At 46.8% G+C, this 20,765-nt stretch overlaps 1 protein-coding gene across 1 annotated transcript; it reads left to right on the top strand.

Annotated features, from left to right (window-relative positions):
- Positions 1-530: 530 nt before the first annotated feature.
- LOC120942835 (olfactory receptor 5AC2-like) lies at positions 531-1,463 on the top strand. Its single transcript, XM_040355761.1, has one exon. It carries the CDS (start codon positions 531-533, stop codon positions 1,461-1,463), a length of 933 nt encoding a protein of 310 aa, XP_040211695.1.
- Positions 1,464-20,765: the final 19,302 nt, after the last annotated feature.

Below are 20,765 nucleotides of genomic sequence, written 5' to 3' on the forward strand. Positions count from 1 at the left end.
TGGCGTTAAACGGTCAGTAACACACACAGAACTATATGGCGTTAAACTGGAAGTAACGCACACTGAACTATATGGCGTTAAACTAGAAGTAATGCACACTGAACTATATGGCGTTAAACTGGCAGTAATGCACACTGAAGAAAATGGCATTAAACTTGCAGTAAGTTAAAGGGGTTGTAAAGGTACAATTTTTCCCTAAATGTCTTCCTTTACCTTAGTGCAGTCCTCCTTCACTTACCTCATCCTTCCATTTTGCTTTTAAATGTCCTTATTTCTTCTGAGAAATCCTCACTTCCTGTTCTTCTGTCTGTAACTCCACACAGTAATACGAGGCCTTTTCCCTGGTGTGGAGTGTCGTGCTCACCCCCTCCCTTGGACTACAGGAGAGTCAGGACGCTCTCTACGTTGCAGATAGAGAAACCGGTCGGGAACCGGTTAACATGAAAGTGCAAGTTTCTGTTGTTTTTTTTAATAGTATTTTGGATTTCAGACAAAGATATCAGATTGTGTATACATAACATTTTATTATAATGAGAAATCAGTCAATACTAAATGAATTCTTTCTCTCCGGATTGTCTGACCTTCCAGCTGTTCAGATCCCTTTATTTCTCTTGTTCCTTCTCATCTACCTTCTGACATTGATCTTCAATTTGCTGACCATCGTCCTCATAGTCACTGACCCTCACCTCCAAGTTCCTATGTATTTCTTTGTTGGGAACCTGGCCGGTTTGGACCTCTGTTATTCCTCAGTAACCATCCCACGGATATTATTTGACCTTCACACCAAGACAAGAAAAATTTCCATAGAGGCTTGCATAACCCAAGTCTTTTTCTTTCTATTTTTTGCTGCTTGTGAAGATTTTTTGTTGGCTGTCATGTCCTATGATCGATATACCGCCATTTGTCAGCCACTACATTACATACAGATCATGAGTTGGAAAGTCTGTGTACAGTTGGTGTCCATTGTGTATTGTCTCAGCTTTACCCATTCTTTGGTTCATTCACTTAATGCCTTAAAATTAATATTTTGTGGATCAGATATTATAGAAAGCTTCTTCTGCGACCTTCCACAATTGTTTCAGATTTCCTGCAGTGACATCTCCATCAACGTTCTGCTTGTCTTCATCTTGGGTGGCATCCTTGGATTTGGAGCTCTAACTCTGACCATCATGTCCTATGTCTATATATTCAAAGCTGTTCTTAAAATTCAAACTAAGGGCAATAGGAGTAAAGTTTTCTCTACTTGTAACTCTCACCTGACATTGTTGTTTATGAATTATGGCTCTTCAATTTTCAATTATTTTTGGCAAAGTGCTGGTCATCATTTTTATGGTGACAAAGGTGTGGCAATCTTTTACACAGTGATCCTTCCTTTCCTCAATCCTTTCATTTACAGTCTGAGGAACCAGGATTTTAGAACAGCATTTCAACGTGTTTTCAGAAGGATCTTTCCACCAAAATAGAGATAGATAAAGACACAAAAATACCTTTCTATTACCTATATAAGAAATCATTTGAGCATCTTTAATTTAATATGCACCTCTTATCATATCAAATTTTTGAATAGAGTAGGGATTAATTTAACCCTTTCGCTGCCATGCCCTGCGCTCCACTTTTAAACTCAGGTGGCCAGAACATTTTAGCATTTTTTTAACATTGTTTTTTTAAGTTTTCTATTACAGCTTTCAGAGTTTGTAAAAGACCCCCCTTTCCATACCATACATTTTTTGAAATCAAGGCAAAAACTGTGTGCAGTCCCCGTCCCCTCCAGTCCATATAAGGCCCTCTGGGTCTGGTATGGATTTTAAGGGGAACTCCACGCCAAAATTTAAAAAAAATATTGGCATGGGGATCTCCCCTAAAACCATACCAGGCTTTTATGTAAGCAAGGACCAGTAGAATAAAAAAGAAGGTTCTACTGATTGTTTTTAACCCCCCATGATATTTAAGCAAATGTTTATTAAAACTATATTTTCATTAAAGATGCACAAAAGTTCTTATTTGCGGGCACAAACACAGCAAAAGTTACAAAATTCCTGCTAACAAACATTTGTACATTTTAAATTGCACTTTTTTGTGAAGTGGTGAAAACTGAAGTTGCGCAAAACTGTAAATAAACACAATTTACGCAAAAAAATCTGAGATTATCATTTCTCAGAGTTTGTGAAGACCCCCCCCCCCAAACCTTACATTTTCTATAAGCACTTTAGACTTTAGAATAAAAACAAGGTGCCACAGTTTTTTTTAGACCCTGTGATATTTGCACAAAACAATATTTTTGCTAAAAATACAGAAAAATATCCTTATCAGCAAAACCTACAAAATTCCCACTAAATAAAAAAGCTAAAACTGTATTAATGCAGAAAAAAATATTTGTAAATTGAAAATGTCACTTTTTTTATGAAATGGTGAAAACTGAAGGTGTGCAAATAAACACAATTTATTATAAAAATCTGGAGGTTATTATTTTTGCACGTACAGCTCTCAGAATTTGTAAAAGACCCCCCAAACCATACATTTTCTGAAAGCATAGGGCCTTTAGAATAAAAACAAGGTGCTACTGTTTTTTTAGGCCCCTTGATATTTGCACAAAACAATATTTCTGCTAAAAATACTGAAAAATATCCTTATCTGCAAACACAGCAAAACCTTAAAAATTCCCACTAAATATAAAAGCTAAAACTGTATTAATGCAGAAAAAATATTTGTAAATTGAAAATTGCAATTTTTTTTTAATTAAATGGTGAAAAGTGAAGGTGTGCAAATAAACACAATTTACTATAAAAATCTGGAGGTTATTATTTTTGCACATACAGCTTTCAGAATTTGTAAAAGACCCCCACACCATACATTTTCTGAAAGAACATGACATGTAAAATAAAAAACAAATGTGCTATTGATTTTTTTAGCCCCGCAATAGTCGCCCAAATTTTTATCAAATTGCTATTTTCACAAAAATACACTAAAATCATTATTAGTGCACACAGACACAACATAACTTACAAAATTCCTGCTAAATTGCTACTAAGGCCTCGTTCACATGGGACGTACTAAAGTGTATGCCCGTTGAGGGCTGTGTTTACCTGCACAGGGATGCCCAGGTTTTCCATGCAGCTGTTGCTCCCAGTATGATATCCATATGGGTGTACGGCCCCGAACACAGAGGGCCGGATTCAGAAAGATGATCGCATCTTTCTGCGGGCGTAACGTATCTCCGATACGTTACGCCGCTGTAACTTTGGGCGCAAGTTTTTCAGAAAGAACTTGCGCCCTTAGTTACGGCGGCGTAACGTATGTGTTGCGGCGTAAGCCCGCCTAATTCAAATGGGGATGTTGGGGGCGTGTTTTATTTAAATTTTACTTGACCCCGCGTTTTTTACGTTTTATTTGAACGGCGCATGCGCCGTCCGTAAAATATCCCAGTGTGCATTGCTCCAAAGTATGCCGCTATGACGTATTGGATTCGACGTGAACGTAAATGACGTCCAGCCCTATTCGCAAACGACTTACGCAAACGACGTAAAGTTTTCAAAACTCGGCGCAGGAACAGCGGCCATACTTAACATTAGCTACGCCTCATATAGCAGGGGTAACTATACGCAGAAAAAAGCCTAATGTAAACGACGTAAAAAAATGTTCGGGCAGGACGTACGTTTCTGAATCGGCGTAAATACCTAATTTGCATATTCCTTGCGTAACTATACGGAAGCGCCACCTAGCGGCCAGCGTGATTATGCAGCCTAAGATACGACGGTGTAAGACACTTACATCTGGCGGATCTTAGGGATATCTATGCGTAACTGATTCTCTGAATCAGGCGCATAGATACGACGGCCCGCACTCAGAGATACGATGGCGTATCAGGAGATATCTTGTTTCTCGTATCTTGTTTCTGAATCCGGGCCAGACAGTTTGAGCTCAGGGACATAAACCTGGACCCGCATGGATGTCAAATTGGGTGCAGCAGCTGTGCCCATGCAGTTGTCACATCCCACATGAAATAAAAAAAACTCACCTAGAAAAATGAGGTCTGTAAAATGTGTTTTTCAGGACTATCCTTTAATATTCTCTGGAGCTATTGACCAAGTTAATAAGCTCCTGAAATGAATGTACACATATGTCCATAAAGTGCCAAATGACATTACTAACAGACTCACAGACACAACAAAGACAGACAAATCACAAGAAAAGGAAAGAAAAAAAAAGGAATAAAGGTATATGAGAGAGAACGGGATAACTCTCGGGATTTAGAAAAGTTCGTCTGCCCCTGACAGTGACTCGAGCTGGGCATCGCCGCTTAGTGAAGGATTGGCTCGGGCGGCTCGGCTGCTCTAGTCCTGCAAAGGGAACTGCGTTCCTGCTGTGAAAAAAGTGCAGGGACTCCGTTCCCACGGGTTCCTGCAGGACTTGAGCCCTGGTATATATCATGAAGAGGTCTCTTCTTCTTAGGCCTCGTACAGATGGACGGACTGTCCGCTGAAAACGGTCCGCCAGACCATTTTCAGCGGACATGTCCGCCCGGAGATTTCTGTCTGATGGTTGAAATCCGCGCGTACACGATACGCGGTGACGTGGCCGCGCCATCGCCGCAATGATGACTCGGCGACGTGCACGGCCCTGGAAGTTCAAAGCTTCCACGCATGCGTCGAATCACTTTGACGAATGCGAGGGATGGCGGCCGATCGGACATGTACGGTGAGTCTGTACAGACGACTGAACATGTCCGACGGACAGGCTTCCAGTGGACATGTTTCTTAGCATGCTAAGAAACATTTGTCCGCTGGAAACCTGTCCGGTCGGCAGTACACACGACCGAACATGTCTGCTGAAACTGGTCCGCGGACCAGTTTCAGCAGACATGTTCGGTCGTGTGTACGGGGCCTTAGGCTCACCAGGTGGATTACTGCCCTACCTGTGGACTGGAGTTGATCTGTATATGTTTGTAAGAAGTCCAGATACTGTACATATTTTGCCAATAATGCCTCTATTTGAAACAACCATCTGTCTGGGTTAACCTTTTTTATTAAAGGAGTTGTAAAGGCTGAAGGAGCATTCTATGCATTAAAGTAGAACTATAGACAAAACTTTGTTCTTCATTTTGGATAGAGCAAGGAAGGGTTTTAACCCCTGTCAGATTTTTTTTTTGCCATCTGGGTCTCATTGCAGAGATCTCCCTTCACTTCCTGTCCCATAGCCAAGCTGAAAGTACGACAATCCCTGCAAAAAAAAGGAATTCCTTGGGGACCTCCAAGTCAACAGAACCAGTGTCCCCATTGGCAGATTTGCCCTCCATTACTTTTCTTGTGACAACTCCAAAATTTGGGATTTTCTTTTACTTTCACTTTCAAAGAATGAATGAATGAATGACTTGTATAGCGCAACGCATGCGAACTGAATCGCCTCTGGGTGCTTTTTCCAGCCAGTATCTGCTTGGCTGGTGCGGTCATTTTTACCCCGTAGGATCATGGCACGCTAGGGACACACAGTCATACACACATATATACTGGGCCAATTTGGACGAGATCCAAGTTACCTACCAGCATTATCTTCAATGATAATGGTAAACCAGACAAAGGGTCAATCTCTGTAACTGGGACACAGACAGCAATAAAAACTGACAGGTGTTCTAATCTATCTCTACTCTATCCAAAATAAATAAATACATAAAGGTTTTGCCTTTAGTTATACTTTAAAGGGTTTGTAACCATTGTTTTTCATGTCATACTTACCTCCACCGTGCAGATGATTTTGCACAGAGTGGCCCCAAACGTCCTCTTCTGGGGTCCCCCGGTGGCTCTCACGGCTCCTCCCCGCATCAGATACCACCTAGGAGAAGCGCTCTCCTGGGGGGGTTACCTTGCGTGCGCACTCCTGAGTCCATCATTAGACACGAATACTGGACTCGGCCCCGCCCTCGGCACCTGCGTCATTGGATTTGATTGACAGCAGTCCTCCTTTTTACTTTTTGCTATAATAAATATCCCCAAAAAATATATATAAAAAAAAAATTTCCACAGTTTAGGCCGATACGTATTTTTCTACATATTTTTTGTAAAAAAAATCGCAATAAGCGTTTATTGATTGGTTTGCGCAAAAGTTATAGCGTCTACAAAATAGGGCATAGTTTTATGGCATTTTTATTAATATTATTTTTTACTAGTAATGGCGGCGACCAGCGATTTTTATCGGTACTGCGACCTTATGGCAGACACTTCGGACACTTTTGACACATTTTTGGGACCATTGGCATTTTTATAGCGATCAGTGCTATAAAAATGCATAGATTACTTTAAAAATACCACTGGCAGGGAAAGGGTTAACACAAGGGAGTGAGGAAGGGGTTAATTATGTTCCCTAGGTGTGTTCTAACTAAAGGGGGGGGTGGGGCTGACAAGGGGAAATGACTGATCGCTATTCATACATTGTATGAACAGACGATTAGGCATTTCTCTCCCTGACAGGACCGGGAGCTGTTTACACACACAGCTCCCGGTTCGCGCTCTGTAACGAGCGATCGCGGGTGCACGGCGGTGATCACGCCCATCGGGACCAGGGGCGAGCGGGGGCCATGCCCGCGTGCCTCCGGCGGGGCGCACGCGCCCCTAGTGGCTGATTCGCAAGGTGAAGTAGATCTACGTGACCTCGCGCAGGGGAGCCGACCTCGCGGCTGGTCGGCAAGTAGTTAATTGGCCAGCAAACTGGCCTGACCTGAACCCCATAGAGAATCTCTGGGGCATTGCCAAGAGAAAGATGAGAGACATGAGACCCAACAATGCAGAAGAGCTGAAGGCCGCTATTGAAGCCTCCTGGTCTTTCATAACACCTCAGCAGTGCCACAGGCTGATCGCTTCCATGCCACGCCGCATTGAGGGGCCCAAACCAAGTACTGAGGGGCCCAAACCAAGTACTGAGTACATATGCATGCTTCTACTTTTCAGAGGTCCGATATTGTTCTATGTACAATCCTCGTTTTATTGATTCCATGTAATATTCACATTTTCTGAGATTGTGGATTTGGGGTTTTCATGAGCTGGAAGCCACAATCATCACAATTAGGGTTGTCCCGATACCGATACCAGTATCGGTATCGGGACCGATACTGAGCATTTGCAGGAGTACTTGTACTCCCGCAAATGCCCCTGATGCCAGATCCGATACAACCCCCAACCGCCGCCACCGCCGCCGCATACCGCAATGCCCCCGTCGCCTATTTAATCAGCGTGCGGGGAACATTACAGCTTTCATTTGAATAGCTGTCTGTTCCCCGCCGCGCCGCGTATAGACACTCCCCCTTGCTCGGGATTGGACGGGGGATCTGTCTATCAAAGTGCAGATCACCCGTCCAATCCCGAGCAAGGGGGAGTGTCTATACATGGTGCGGCGGGGAACAGACAGCTATTCAAATGAAAGCTGTAATGTTCCCCGCACGCTGATTAACTAGGCGGCGGCATCTAGGTATGGGGGGACATGGCTGCATATGGGGGGGACAAGGCTGCATATGTGGAAACATGGCTGCATATGTTGGGGACATGGCTGCATATATAGGGGGCATGGCTGCATATGTGGGGGACATGGCTGCATTCGTGGGGGACATGGCTGCATATGTGGGGGACATGGCTGCATATATGGGGGACATGGCTGCATATATGGGGGGCATGGCTGCATATATGGGGGACATGGCTGCATATATGGGGGGCATGGCTGCATTCGTGGGGGACATGGCTGCATTCGTGGGGGACATGGCTGCATATGTGGGGGACATGGCTGCATATATGGGGGACATGGCTGCATATGTGGGGGACATGGCTGCATTCGTAGGGGACATGGCTGCATATATGGGGGGACATGGCTGCATATATGGGGAACATTGCTGCATATGTGGGGGACATGGCTGCATATGTGGGGGACATGGCTGCATTCGTGGGGGACATGGCTGCATTTGGGGACACATTTAAAAAAAAGTATCGGTATCCGGTATCGGCGAGTACTTGAAAAAAAGTATCGGTACTTGTACTCGATCCTAAAAAAGTGGTATCGGGACAACCCTAATCACAATGATGACAAATCACGGCTTGAACTATCTTGCTTTGCATGTATTGAGTCTCTCTCATATATTAGTTTCACCTTTTAAGTTGCATCAGTGAAATAGATAAACTTTTGCACAATATTCACATTTTTTGAGTATCACCTGTAACCTTGTTAGATGAATATTCTTCATTCCTTTTGTAAATAAACTCCGCTATTTTCCACCGCTCCCTTTTATAAATTGGCAAATGTGTATTCCAAGCGGATTCATTCTATTCAACTAAAAGCTTCATTTTCTGATCTTTGGAGATTTGTTTCTGTAAAATGTAAGCAGCTGACTTTTAGATTGATCTCAGAAGAATTACAATGTGATTGTCCTTACAATGCTGAGATGTACTCGGCTGTGCTTTGAAAATGCCAAGGGACCATTTAGCTTTATAAATAATTGAAATCAATAGAAGATAAAATACATGGAGGCGTGAAATGTCACACACATTGCATTGCTCATATCATTTTCTTCAGCATTTCTCTTTTCTACATCGAGTTCTGACACTGAATGGATTCATGGTAAAATATACAAAGCATTACAATGTAACAACATATATTCCAACTCAGAAGCATATATCGGAAACTTAGGCCCAGATTCCCAAAGCACTTACGCCGAATTATAACAAGATACGCCAACGCAGTGCTGGGACAAGGCCATTTGGTGCCCAGGGCGAAGATGGCAAACTGCGCCCCCCCCCCCCCCCCCCGTTTTTAAGAAAGAATCAATGATGGCTCAAAATAACACAAACACAGTCTGTAACCATCAATTGTTGCCAGTTTGCCCCATCAATTGCCGCCAGTGTGCTGCCAGTATGCCCATTAAACGCAGCCACTGTGCTATCAAACGCAGCCACTGTGCCATCAAACACAGCCACTCAGTGGCTGTGTTTGATGGCACAGTGGCTGCGTGTGATGGGCACAGTGGCTGCGTGTGATGGGCACAGTGGCTGCGTTGATTGCAATTGATGGGCACACTGGCAGCAATTGATGGGCACACTGGCGGCAATTGATGGGCACACTGGCGGCAATTGTTGGTGTATTGACACAGTGGCTGCGTGTGTTAGCACAGTGGCTGCATGTGATGGGCACAGTGGCTGCATGTGATGGGCAGAGTGGCTGCGTGTGATGGGCACAGTGGCTGCATGTGATGGGCACAGTGGCTGAGTGTATTGGCACAGTGGCTGCGTGTGTTGGAACAGTGGCTGTGTGTGATGGGCACAGTGGCTGCATGTGATGGGCACAGTGGCTGAGTGTATTGGCACAGTGGCTGCGTGTGTTGGAACAGTGGCTGCGTGTGTTGGAACAGTGGCTGTGTGTGATGGGCACAGTGGCTGCGTGTGATTGGCACAGTGGCAACAATTGATGGCACAGTGGCTGCGTGTGTTGGTACAGTGGCTGTGTGTGATGGGCACAATCGCTGCGTGTGATTGGCACAGTGGCTGCGTGTGATTGGCACAGTGGCTGTGTGTGATGGGCACAGTGGCTGCGTGTGATGGGCACAGTGGCTGAGTGTATTGGCACAGTGGCTGCGTGTGTTGGAACAGTGGCTGTGTGTGATGGGCACAGTGGCTGCGTGTGATTGGCACAGTGGCAACAATTGATGGCACAGTGGCTGCGTGTGTTGGTACAGTGGCTGTGTGTGATGGGCACAGTGGCTGCGTGTGATTGGCACAGTGGCTGCGTGTGATGGTACAGTGGCTGTGTGTGATGGGCACAGTGGCTGCGTGTGATGGGCACAGTGGCGACAATTGATGGCACAGGGGCTGAGTGTATTGGCACAGTGGCTGCGTGTGTTGGAACAGTGGCTGTTTGTGATGGGCACAGTGGCTGCATGTGATGGGCACAGTGGCTGAGTGTATTGGCACAGTGGCTGCGTGTGTTGGAACAGTGGCTGTGTGTGATGGGCACAGTGGCTGCGTGTGATTGGCACAGTGGCAACAATTGATGGCACAGTGGCTGCGTGTGTTGGTACAGTGGCTGTGTGTGATGGTACAGTGGCTGCGTGTGTTGGCACAGTGGCTGCGTGTGTTGGCACAGTGGCTGCGTGTGTTGGTACAGTGGCTGCGTGTGTTGGTACAGTGGCTGCGTGTGTTGGCACAGTGGCTGCGTGTGTTGGCACAGTGGCTGCGTGTGTTGGTACAGTGGCTGCGTGTGTTGGCACAGTGGCTGCGTGTGTTGGTACAGTGGCTGCGTGTGTTGGCACAGTGGCTGCGTGTGTTGGCACAGTGGCTGCGTGTGTTGGTACAGTGGCTGCGTGTGTTGGCACAGTGGCTGCGTGTGTTGGCACAGTGGCTGCGTGTGTTGGTACAGTGGCTGCGTGTGTTGGCACAGTGGCTGCGTGTGTTGGCACAGTGGCTGCGTGTGTTGGTACAGTGGCTGCGTTTAGTGGCATAGTGAGGCTGCAATTGATGTTTGTTTTTTTTGCTAGTCAGAGAAGGCATGGCTCAAAATAACACAAAGTGCTGATCACCTCAGTCAGCTTACCCTCCCCCCCCCGACAATACAGCCATTTAATTACTTGCTTTAACAGGTTCTGTTCTGCTTACTTTTTAGTAGTCAGTAGTCTTCTTTGCAGTACTGACTGTAGCGTAGCACACTGCTGCTAGGTTCCTAGGCACGCTCGGGCTCCTCGTGACTAGTCCTTGCCAGCCAGCTCAGCAGACACAGCTCCCTGCGCAGTGCTGCTCCGAGTCCTCCCTCTCTCAGCCCGCCTCCGGCCGTGACGTCACGCGGCTCTCGGCGCTGGAATGGACCAACTGACTCCATAGGGGGAGTTAGTAAACAAAGAGGAAAGGGAGCCAGGAGGTGAGGAGCGCACTCGGCAGCCGCTGCCCGCGCTTACTACTAGTACTAGACAGTGACACACAAGTGTACTGGTCTGGCGGGCGGCGGTCGTGCCTGTTTGTCAGAACTGCGCCCCCCTCCTATACGGAATGGTAGCGCCCAGGGCACTCTCCCCGCCCGCCCCTGCCTTGTACCGGCCCTGCGCCAACGTAAGTGCACATGTGCGCCGTCGTATCTGTGCGCCAGACCTACAAACTAATATGCGCCTAAAAACAGGCTACACCCCGCCGATGTAGCTTGCACATGCCGGCGTAGGGTGGGCGCACATTTAGGCTGGACGCATGGGGATGCTCCCATTGATTAGCCATTCAAACATGCAAATGAGGGAAATACGGCGATTTATCCCTCAAACCTATTGGGTTGAGGTCAGGACTCTTTGCAGGCCAGCCAAGTTCCTCCATCCCAAACTCACTCATCCATGTCTTTATGGACATTGCTTTGTGCACTGGTCCTAATTATTTGGGGGAGGAGGGATTATGGTGTGGGGGTGTTATTCAGGGGTTGGGTTGGCCCCTTAGTTCCAGTGAAGGGAACACTTAAGGTGTCAGCATACCAAGACATTTTGGATAATTTTATGCTCCCTACTTTGTGGGAACAGTTTGGGGACGGCCCCTTCCTGTCCCAAAATGACTGCGCACCAGTGCACAAAATAGAGGTCCATAAAGACATGGATGAGCAAGTTTGGGGTGGAGCATCTTTACTGACCTTCACAGAGTCCTGACCTCAACTCGATAGAACACCTTTGGGATGAATTAAAACAGGGATTGTGAGTCAGGCCTTCTTGTCCACATGAGTGCCTGCAGGGCCGCCATCAGGGGGGTACAGGCAGGGGCGGACTGACCATTGAGTCACTCGGGCACTGCCCGAGGGCCCCATGCCACTAGGGGGCCTCATCGGGGATGCCAGGCTCAGTAAAACCAGGGACAGTATGTAAAAATCTATGTTTTTTTTACATCTGTCCCTGATATGTCCAAAACCGACATGCTTTTGATGTGAAAATCCAGGGATTTCAGCTGCCCTGCCTCTGCACTGCCTCCTGGCGTGGTGGCTATCTGTAAGTCCAGGGGCCCCATAATCTTCTATTGCCCGGGGTCCCCATGAGTTGTCAGTTCGCCCCTGGGTACAGGCAATACACCTGGTCGCCCCCTCCCTTGGACTACAGGAGAGTCAGGACGCCCACTAACACACAGCTCCTTTCTCTATCTGCAATGTAGAGAGCGTCCTGACTCTCCTGTAGTCCATGGGAGAGGGCGAGCACGACACTCCATCCCAAGGAGAAAGCCTCGCATTACTGTGTGGAGTTACAGACAGAAGAACAGGAAGTGAGGATTTCTCAGAAGAAATAAGGACATTTAAAAGCAAAATGGAAGGATGAGGTAAGTGAACGAGGACTGCACTAAGGGAAAGGAAGATATTTAGGGAAAAAATATTAATAATTGTACCTTTACAACCCCTTTAAGTTCTGATGACCTGGGGGGGGGGGCAAGGAATACCCTTAATTTGCAGGGATTTCCTCTCACTTCCTGTTTGGCTTTGGGACAGGAAGTGAAGGGAAATCTCCACAATGGGACACAGATAGGGGGGGGGGGGAATCTGACATGGGTTATAACCCTCCCTAATGCCTCGTACACACGACCAGTCTTCCCCTCGGGAAAACTGCCATGACAGCTTTTGGCCGGGAAAACTGTCCGTGTGTATGCTCCATGGCAGTTTTCCCGACAAGAAAACCGCCGGAAATCCTGGCAGAAAAATGAGATTCCCGGCAGTTTTTCTATGGGAAACACTGTGGGGGAGCATAGACACGACCGGGTTTCCCGGCCAAAGCTCTCAAGGTGGGTTTCCCGGCCAAAGCTCTCAAGGCAGTCTTCCTGCCATGTGTAGGGGGAAAAAGCTGCCGAGCCGCTTCTCGGCTTTCCCCTTGGTAAAAAGTCCACCGGGAAACCCATTCGTGTGTACAGGGCATTACTCTATCCAAAATGAAAAAAAAAGAAAAAAAAATATTTGCTTTTAGTTCTACTTTAACACCATTCTTATGTGCATCATGTCCAGCTGACTGTTGGCAGCTCCCGATGTATTGGCACAGAGATGATGGCGTCTTGTTTAATGCTCATCGACTCTCTCAGAATTAGTGGTCCGTTTGGGGAGGTGGACCGTCTCTTGGTACAGCGTGTAATTGCACATAGGCAAAGTCTTATGAAAACATAAATAACAAGCATGAGAAAAAGGTAAATAACAATGCAAACACTTATTTTCAGAAACCATGTTGCCAAGTCATCAAAATTGTCTAATCCCTTAAAGGGGTTCCAGCCATCTTTATAGATATTCCTCATCTTATTTTGTAATTTTTTTCTCCTATCAATACTTTCATTAATTGCATCTGAATAGTCAGGTATCCCATTTTCAAAATCTTCTTGCATTGACTTGCGCAAATCCATGTAGTCTTTCCTTCGAAGTTTTTTCGCGAATCCTGTCGTCAGATGTAAACAATCGCGGCCCGCCGAATTTTGATTCCAATGGCTTTCCAACGTGTCTTCTGACAACCACCTGGTTTGATCCTGTGAAAACCTGAATCAGAATCTGTATTGGGAAGAGAGTTGCAAACGCCACGTACTTAGTTTAATATTCTTTGGAAATATTGAATATATTTTTAGTAAATTTCAGTAAGAAGCCTTTGGGCCCTTTCACACGTACGGACCGTATGTCCGCATTTTCATCCGTCCATTGCGGATGAAAACGGGACATACATGGGTCCCTATGTGATTACGTCCGCCTCCGGATTACGTAATCGTCCGCCTCCGCAAAGATCCGCATTTGCGGACGGAAGAAAATCCTATTTTTCTTCCGTCTGCCGGATCGGATGAACATGGACATATGGTCCGTGTTCATCCGATGCCCCATAGGGGAGAGTGGAGGAAAGACAGGGCGGGGGACCGCCCTGTTAGCTGCCAGCTCAGCGGGGATTTTACGGAGGATACCTCACATGTGTGGTTTGAGCACCGTTTTCATATGCGGACGCAACTCACGTATGCGTCTGCTTCTGGGTGTGAGCTTGTCAGGACGGGGCGCTTACATTTTTTTTTTCTTATTGATTTTTAAACAGTTTTTGTTATTTTTTTTTTAATTTGGGTCACTTTTATTCCTATTACAAGGAATGTAAACAAGCAAAATGTTTTAATAAATTTTGCCTTGATATACAAGCAATGTCTTGATATAAGAGTAGCTTCACGTCACAACTGAGTATAAAAGAGAAGAGAGGCTCCTCTAATGCCGCGTACACACAAACTTTTCTAATGTCATGGAAAAAAAAAAACTACCGTATTTATCGGCGTATACCGCGCACTTTTTTGCCCTGAAAATCAGGGCAAAATCGTGGGTGCGCGATATACGCCGATACCCGCTTTCCCGCGCCGAGTTTAAATACTGCGCCGACATATACCGAGCGCAATACACGCGGGTATAGTCAGGTAGTCTCGGCTGCTTCCGCGCTCACGTCCTGGACGTACAGGACGTGAGCGCGACAGTAGCCGAGACTGCCCGAGTGTACTGCGCTCGGTATATGCCGGCGCAGTATTCAAACTCGGCGCAGGAAAGCGGGAAACGAGCGAGGAGGACGCCGCAGAAGGACGCCGGACCCGACGAAGAGGACACCCGAAACCGCAGACGGACGCCGGACCCGACGAGGCCGCCGATGGACGCCGCGCAAGACACCAAAACTGTAAGTAAAAAATCCCTTTTTCCACAGGAATTCCGGGCGAACTTTAGGGGTGCGCGCTATACGCCGGAGCGCGCTATACCCCAATAAATACGGGTATGTTTTTCCCGACGTGATTCTTATCAAGCTTGACTTGTGAGCATACACACTGTAGATATATATATTTCTTATAGCAAAAAAAAAAAAAAATTTTTTGTTTATAGCTCAAAAAAAATAAAAACCGCAGAGGTGATCAAATACCACCAAAAGAAATCTCTATTTGTGGGAAAAAAAGGACGTCAGTTTTGTTTGTGAGCCATGTCGCACGACCGCGCAATTGTCAGTTAAAGTGACGCAGTGCAGAATCACAAAAAGTGCCCTGGTCTTTGGCCAGCCAAATGGTTCGGGGCTGAAGTGGTTAAGTCGCATAGATATGGACAGTACTCATAGGGAAACTTGGGGTGCGACTTTGGGGTCCAAAGTCACATGACAAGTTGCACATGGTCAAAGGGGCCTCAAGTAAATGGGGATAGAGCAGGGGGCAGTGCATTTGGGGTGGGGTTTAAATCGTACAATAGGTTCATGATATGCCGTGTGTAAAATAAAAAAATAAAAACCACACACACTTAAAGGAACACTAAAGGCAAAAATGTTTTTATTTTTTTTAAATAACAAACATGTTATACTTACCTCCACTGTGCAGCTCGTTTTGCACAGAGTGCCCCCGAATCCGGTCTTCTGGGGTCCCTCGGCTGCTGTCTCTGGTCCTCCCCGCAAGAGCTTTCCACCTTCATGCGAGCTTGCATGGTGGAAAGCTTTTGCGAGCGCGCTCCCGTGATACAGCGGCGGGCATAGCCGCCGACTGTATCACTCGGCCCCACCCCCCGGCGCGCCGCGTCATCGGATGTGATTGACAGCAGCACCAGCCAATGGCTGCGCTGCTATCAATCCGTCCAGCCTAGCCAATCAACGGCCAGGCTGGGAACCGAAGAGGATCACGGGGACGGGCGCGGGACTTTCGAGGGGTGAGGTAAGTAAGACGGGGGTTCGAGTGGGGGGGCGGTACCATCCGATGTTTTTCACCTTAATGCATAGGATGGTAGAGCAAAAAAGTGCCAACTGAATTTTTTTGTTAAATATTAGCAACTTTGCCGTAGGATGTCACCATCCTGCACTCTAAGGCCCCAAACACACTTGCTCGCATGAAGGTGGAAAGCTTTTGCGAGGAGGAGCCGAGACAGCCGCCGAGGGACCCCAGAAGAGGAGGTTCGGGGACACTCTGTGCAAAACAAGCTGCACAGTGGAGGTAAGTATAACATGTTTGTTATTTAAAAAAAAATATTAACTTTAGTGTTCCTTTAAGAGGTCGCTTACCTGTAGGATGCCCCTATATTGCGCTCTATTGTCTCTCACCTGCAGTGGTCTCTTCCGGGGCCGGGTCTGCTGGGTTTGTATCGTTGGGTTCTCAGTCCTGCAATATCACACTATTGTCACCCCTTTCAGCTTCTCTCTTTTGATTCCACACGGTAAAGAAAGGAACATATGTTGGTACCACGTATGTTGGACACGGTCACGTCTGGATATCTCCCTGTGACCTCTTTATGCCCCAACTGCAGCCTGGACACTCGCCGCGTCTTCAGAAGGTGATGAAAGCGTGGCAATAAAAGGGGAAGTAAATTCAAGGTGGCTGAGATGTTAGGGAGGGACACACAATACCACCACACCCAGAACATACACACACACATACACACACACAAACTCTCTGCACTCAACAATCACATATAGGGGCACAGATGGAGTGGGCTTGATTTGTTAACCACTTCAGCCCCAGAAGAATTTGTCCCCTTCCAGTCCAGGACATTTTTTTGTGATTTGGCACTGCTTCGCCTTTAACTGACAATTGCGCAGTCGTGCGACGTGGCTCCCAAACAAAATTGACATCCCTTTTTCACCACTAATAGAGATTTCTTTTTGTGGTATTTGATCACCTCTGCAGTTTTTATTTTTTGCGCTATAAACAAAAAAATGCAACAATTTTGAAAAAAAAAACCACAATATTTCTTACTTTTTGCTATAATAAATAGCAGAGTTGCGGACAGTTTTGGATGGTGGAGCCGAAGTGAGTTGTGGTAGGGGGGTGCAGAGATGAGTTGTGGATAGTGGTACAGAGGTGAGTTACTGACATTTTTTTTGGGGGGGGGGGGGAGTTATGGATAGAGGATGCAGTGAGTTGCAGAGGATGAGTTTTGAATGGGGATGCAGAGGTGAGCTGCAGACAGTTTTGCATGGTGGAGCAGAGGTGAGTTGTGGCAGGGGGTGCAGAGGTGAGTTGTGGCAGGGGGTGCAGAGGTGAGTTGTGGCAGGGGGTGCAGAGGTGAGTTGTGGCAGGGGGTGGAGAGGTGAGTTGTGAATGGAGGTACAGAGGTGAGTCACAGAATTTTGGATAGTGGTGCAGAGGTGAGATGTGGCAGGGGGTGAAGAGGTGAGTTGTGGCAGGGGGTGCAGAGGTGAGTTGTGAATGGAGGTACAGAGGTGAGTTGCTGAGAATTTTGGATAGTGGTGCAGAGGTGAGATGTGGCAGGGTTGCAGAGGTGAGTCGCTGAGAATTTTGGATAGTGGTGCAGAGGTGAGATGTGGCAGGGGGTGCAGAGGTGAGTCGCTGAGAATTTTGGATAGTGGTGCAGAGGTGAGATGTGGCAGGGGGTGCAGAGGTGAGCCGCTGAGAATTTTGGATAGTGGTGCAGAGGTGAGATGTGGCAGGGGGTGCAGAGGTGAGGCGCTGAGAATTTTAGATAGTGGTGCAGAGGTGAGATGTGGCAGGGGGTGCAGAGGTGAGCCGCTGAGAATTTTGGATAGTGGTGCAGAGGTGAGATGTGGCAGGGGGTGCAGAGGTGAGTCGCTGAGAATTTTGGATACTGGTGCAGAGGTGAGATGTGGCAGGGGGTGCAGAGGTGAGTCGCTGAGAATTTTGGGATAGTGGTGCAGAGGTGAGATGTGGCAGGGGGTGCAGAGGTGAGTCGCTGAGAATTTTGGATAGTGGTGCAGAGATGAGATGTGGCAGGGGGTGCAGAGGTGAGTCGCTGAGAATTTTGGGATAGTGGTGCAGAGGTGAGATGTGGCAGGGGGTGCAGAGGTGAGTCGCTGAGAATTTTGGATAGTGGTGCAGAGGTGAGATGTGGCAGGGGGTGCAGAGCAGAGGTGAGTCGCTGACAGTTTTGGAGGGGGGGGCAGAGATGAGTTATGGATAGGGGTGCAGTGGTGAGTGGCAGAGTCAATGAACGGCCAGTTGTGGACAGAGCGGCAGATGGGAGTTGTGGATGGTGGGGTGCAAAGGTAAGATTTGGACAGGCGCACACAATGCACCACATCGGGGGGCGAGTTCCTGCACCTGTTCTCCATAAAGATGAACAACCCTGGAAAAAAAACCGCCCTGATTGTGATGTTGGTGAATTCAGCTCAGTGATGGACACAATTTTAGTGAGTCCACTCTACTCCAGTCTGTGGTTCAGAGATTGCCAGACCATTTTTATGATTATGATTAAGCACTGACCGCAGTGTGAAACGCGTAGGCTGCCATCTCCACTGTTTTGCTGTACTTTGTAGTGCATTTGTCATTTTTTTTAAATAAAGACAACCCAAGGATTTTTTTGGAAGTGCGGCTGTCCATTCTTCTAGCCTTTATAATTTTTATTAAAGAAATGAAACCAAAAATAAAAAACATAACAGTTGCCCAAGCAAGGGGTTTTCACAAGCAAGATAGATAACAGAAAATGCCAAGCCGCCTGGCTCCCTCTAAACAAAGATTAATTATCAGAGACTTCACTGACCGATCGACCTTCTTATCCTCACATATTCAGGCCGATCATCATCTGCAATCAGTTGGAGAAGACGAGAGATCCCAGAAAATGGGAGCAACACTGTAGGATGATCTCTATACAATCTTCATATATCTGCTGTGACAGAGAGAGGCTCAGTCGCTATAAGTTTATAGGAAAAAGGCGCCCCGGGAGCAGAAAATAGGTGCAGGAACTCAACCACGACCCGTTCAGATTTCAAAAACAGTAGGAGGGTCTTAAAGGGGCATTAAATACCAGGAATGTATTACATACAGAATGCAGAGTTCCGGGGGGTTACACACAGAGGGCCAGATTCACACAGAAGAGCGGCGGCGTAACGTATCGTAGATACGTTACACCGCCGCAATTTTTCATCGCAAGTGCCTGATTCACCAAGCACTTGCGATGAAAACCTACGCCGGCGGCCTCCGGCGCAAGGCGGGCCAATTTAAATGGGCGTGTGCCATTTAAATTAGGCGCGCTCCCGCGCCAGACCTACCGCGCATGCTCCGTTTCCGAACTCCCGTCGTGCATTGCGCACAGTGACGTGATTTTTCTGAACGGCGACGCGCATAGAATAATTCCGTATTCCCGGACGGCTTACACAAACAACGTTATTTTTTAAATTTTGACGCGGGAACAACGGCCATACTTTATACAGCAATACGATTGCTGTGTAAAGTTAAGGCACCAAAAAAAATGACTAACTTTGCGACGGGAAACTAGACTAGCGGCGACGTAGCGAACGCGGAAAACCGTCGGGAATCGCCGTAACTCCTAATTTGCATACCCGACGCTGGTTTACGACGCGAACTCCCCCCAGCGGCGGCCGAAGTATTGCATCCTAAGATCCGACAGTGTAAAACAATTACACCTGTCGGATCTTATGGATATCTATGTGTAACTGATTCTATGAACCAGCCGCATAGATAGAAACAGGGATACGACGGTGTATCTCCACTGTGAATCTGGCCCAGAGTACAGAGCTGTCACTTGTAAACACAGAAACCGGACTTCTGTGTTTACAAGTGATTGTGGTGAGCAGGCACCAAAGGGTCTGAGCCAAAGGTGGTGGGACTGAGTTTCCCTCAAGTTCCCCCTGAAAAAAATCCCTGCCCAGGAGTCTCATTAACCACTTAAGCCCCGGACCAAAATGCAGGTAAAGGACCAGGCCCCTTTTTGCGATTCGGCACTGCGTCGCTTTAACAGACAATTGCGCGGTCGTGCGACGTGGCTCCCAAACAAAATTGACGTCATTTTTTTCCCACAAATAGAGCTTTCTTTTGGTGGTATTTGATCACCTCTGCGGTTTTTATTTTTTGCGCTATAAACAAAAATTGAGCGACAATTTTGAAAAAAATTCTATATTTTTTACTTTTTGCTATAATAAATATCCCCCAAAAATATATAAAAAAAAACAATTTTTCCTCTGTTTAGGCCGATACGTATTCTTCTACATATTTTTGGTAAAAAAAACCCCAATAAGCGTTTATCGATTGGTTTGCGCAAAATTTATAGCGTTTACAAAATAGGAGAATGTTTTATTGCATTTTTATTATTTTTTTTTTTTTTTACTACTAATGGCGGCGATCAGCGATTTTTTTCGTGACTGCGACATTATGGCGGACACTTCGGACAATTTTGACACATTTTTGGGACCATTGTAATTTTCACAGCAAAAAATGCATTTAAATTGCATTCTTATTGTGAAAATGACAGTTGCAGTTTGGGAGTTAACCACAGGGGGCGCTGTAGGAGTTAGGGTTCACCTAGTGTGTGTTTACAACTGTAGGGGGGTGTGGCTGTAGGAGTGACGTCATCGATCGTGTCTCCCTATAAAGGGGATGACGCCGCCACAGTGAAGCACGGGGAAGCCGTTTTTACATACACCTCTCCCCGTTCTTCAGCTCCGGCGACCGATCGCGGGACCCCAGCAGCGATCGGGTCCGCGGGTCCCGCGGTCCCGGAGCTTCGGCTGGGTAGATGTACAGGACATACATGTACGTGCATCTGCCCAGCCGTGCCATTCTGCTGACGTATATATGCAAGCGGGCGTCCTTAAGTGGTTAAAGGGGTTGTAAAGGTTTGTTTTATAACAACCAGTTCTGTGAGGAGAGGAGATGCAGATCGTGAGTTCCTACAAGCTAGGAACCACGATCTGTCATTTCCCCCAGTCACTCCCACCCCCTTACAGTTAGAACACACACTAGGGAACACATTTAACCCCTTGTTAGCCCCCTAGTGATAACCCCTTCCCTGCCAGTGACATTTACACAGTAATCAGTGCATTTTTAGGGGCAAATGTTTACCTGAATTCATAT

This window comes from Rana temporaria, chromosome 6, assembly GCF_905171775.1.
Source record: "Rana temporaria chromosome 6, aRanTem1.1, whole genome shotgun sequence".
In the NCBI taxonomy this organism is placed as follows: Eukaryota; Metazoa; Chordata; class Amphibia; order Anura; family Ranidae; genus Rana; species Rana temporaria.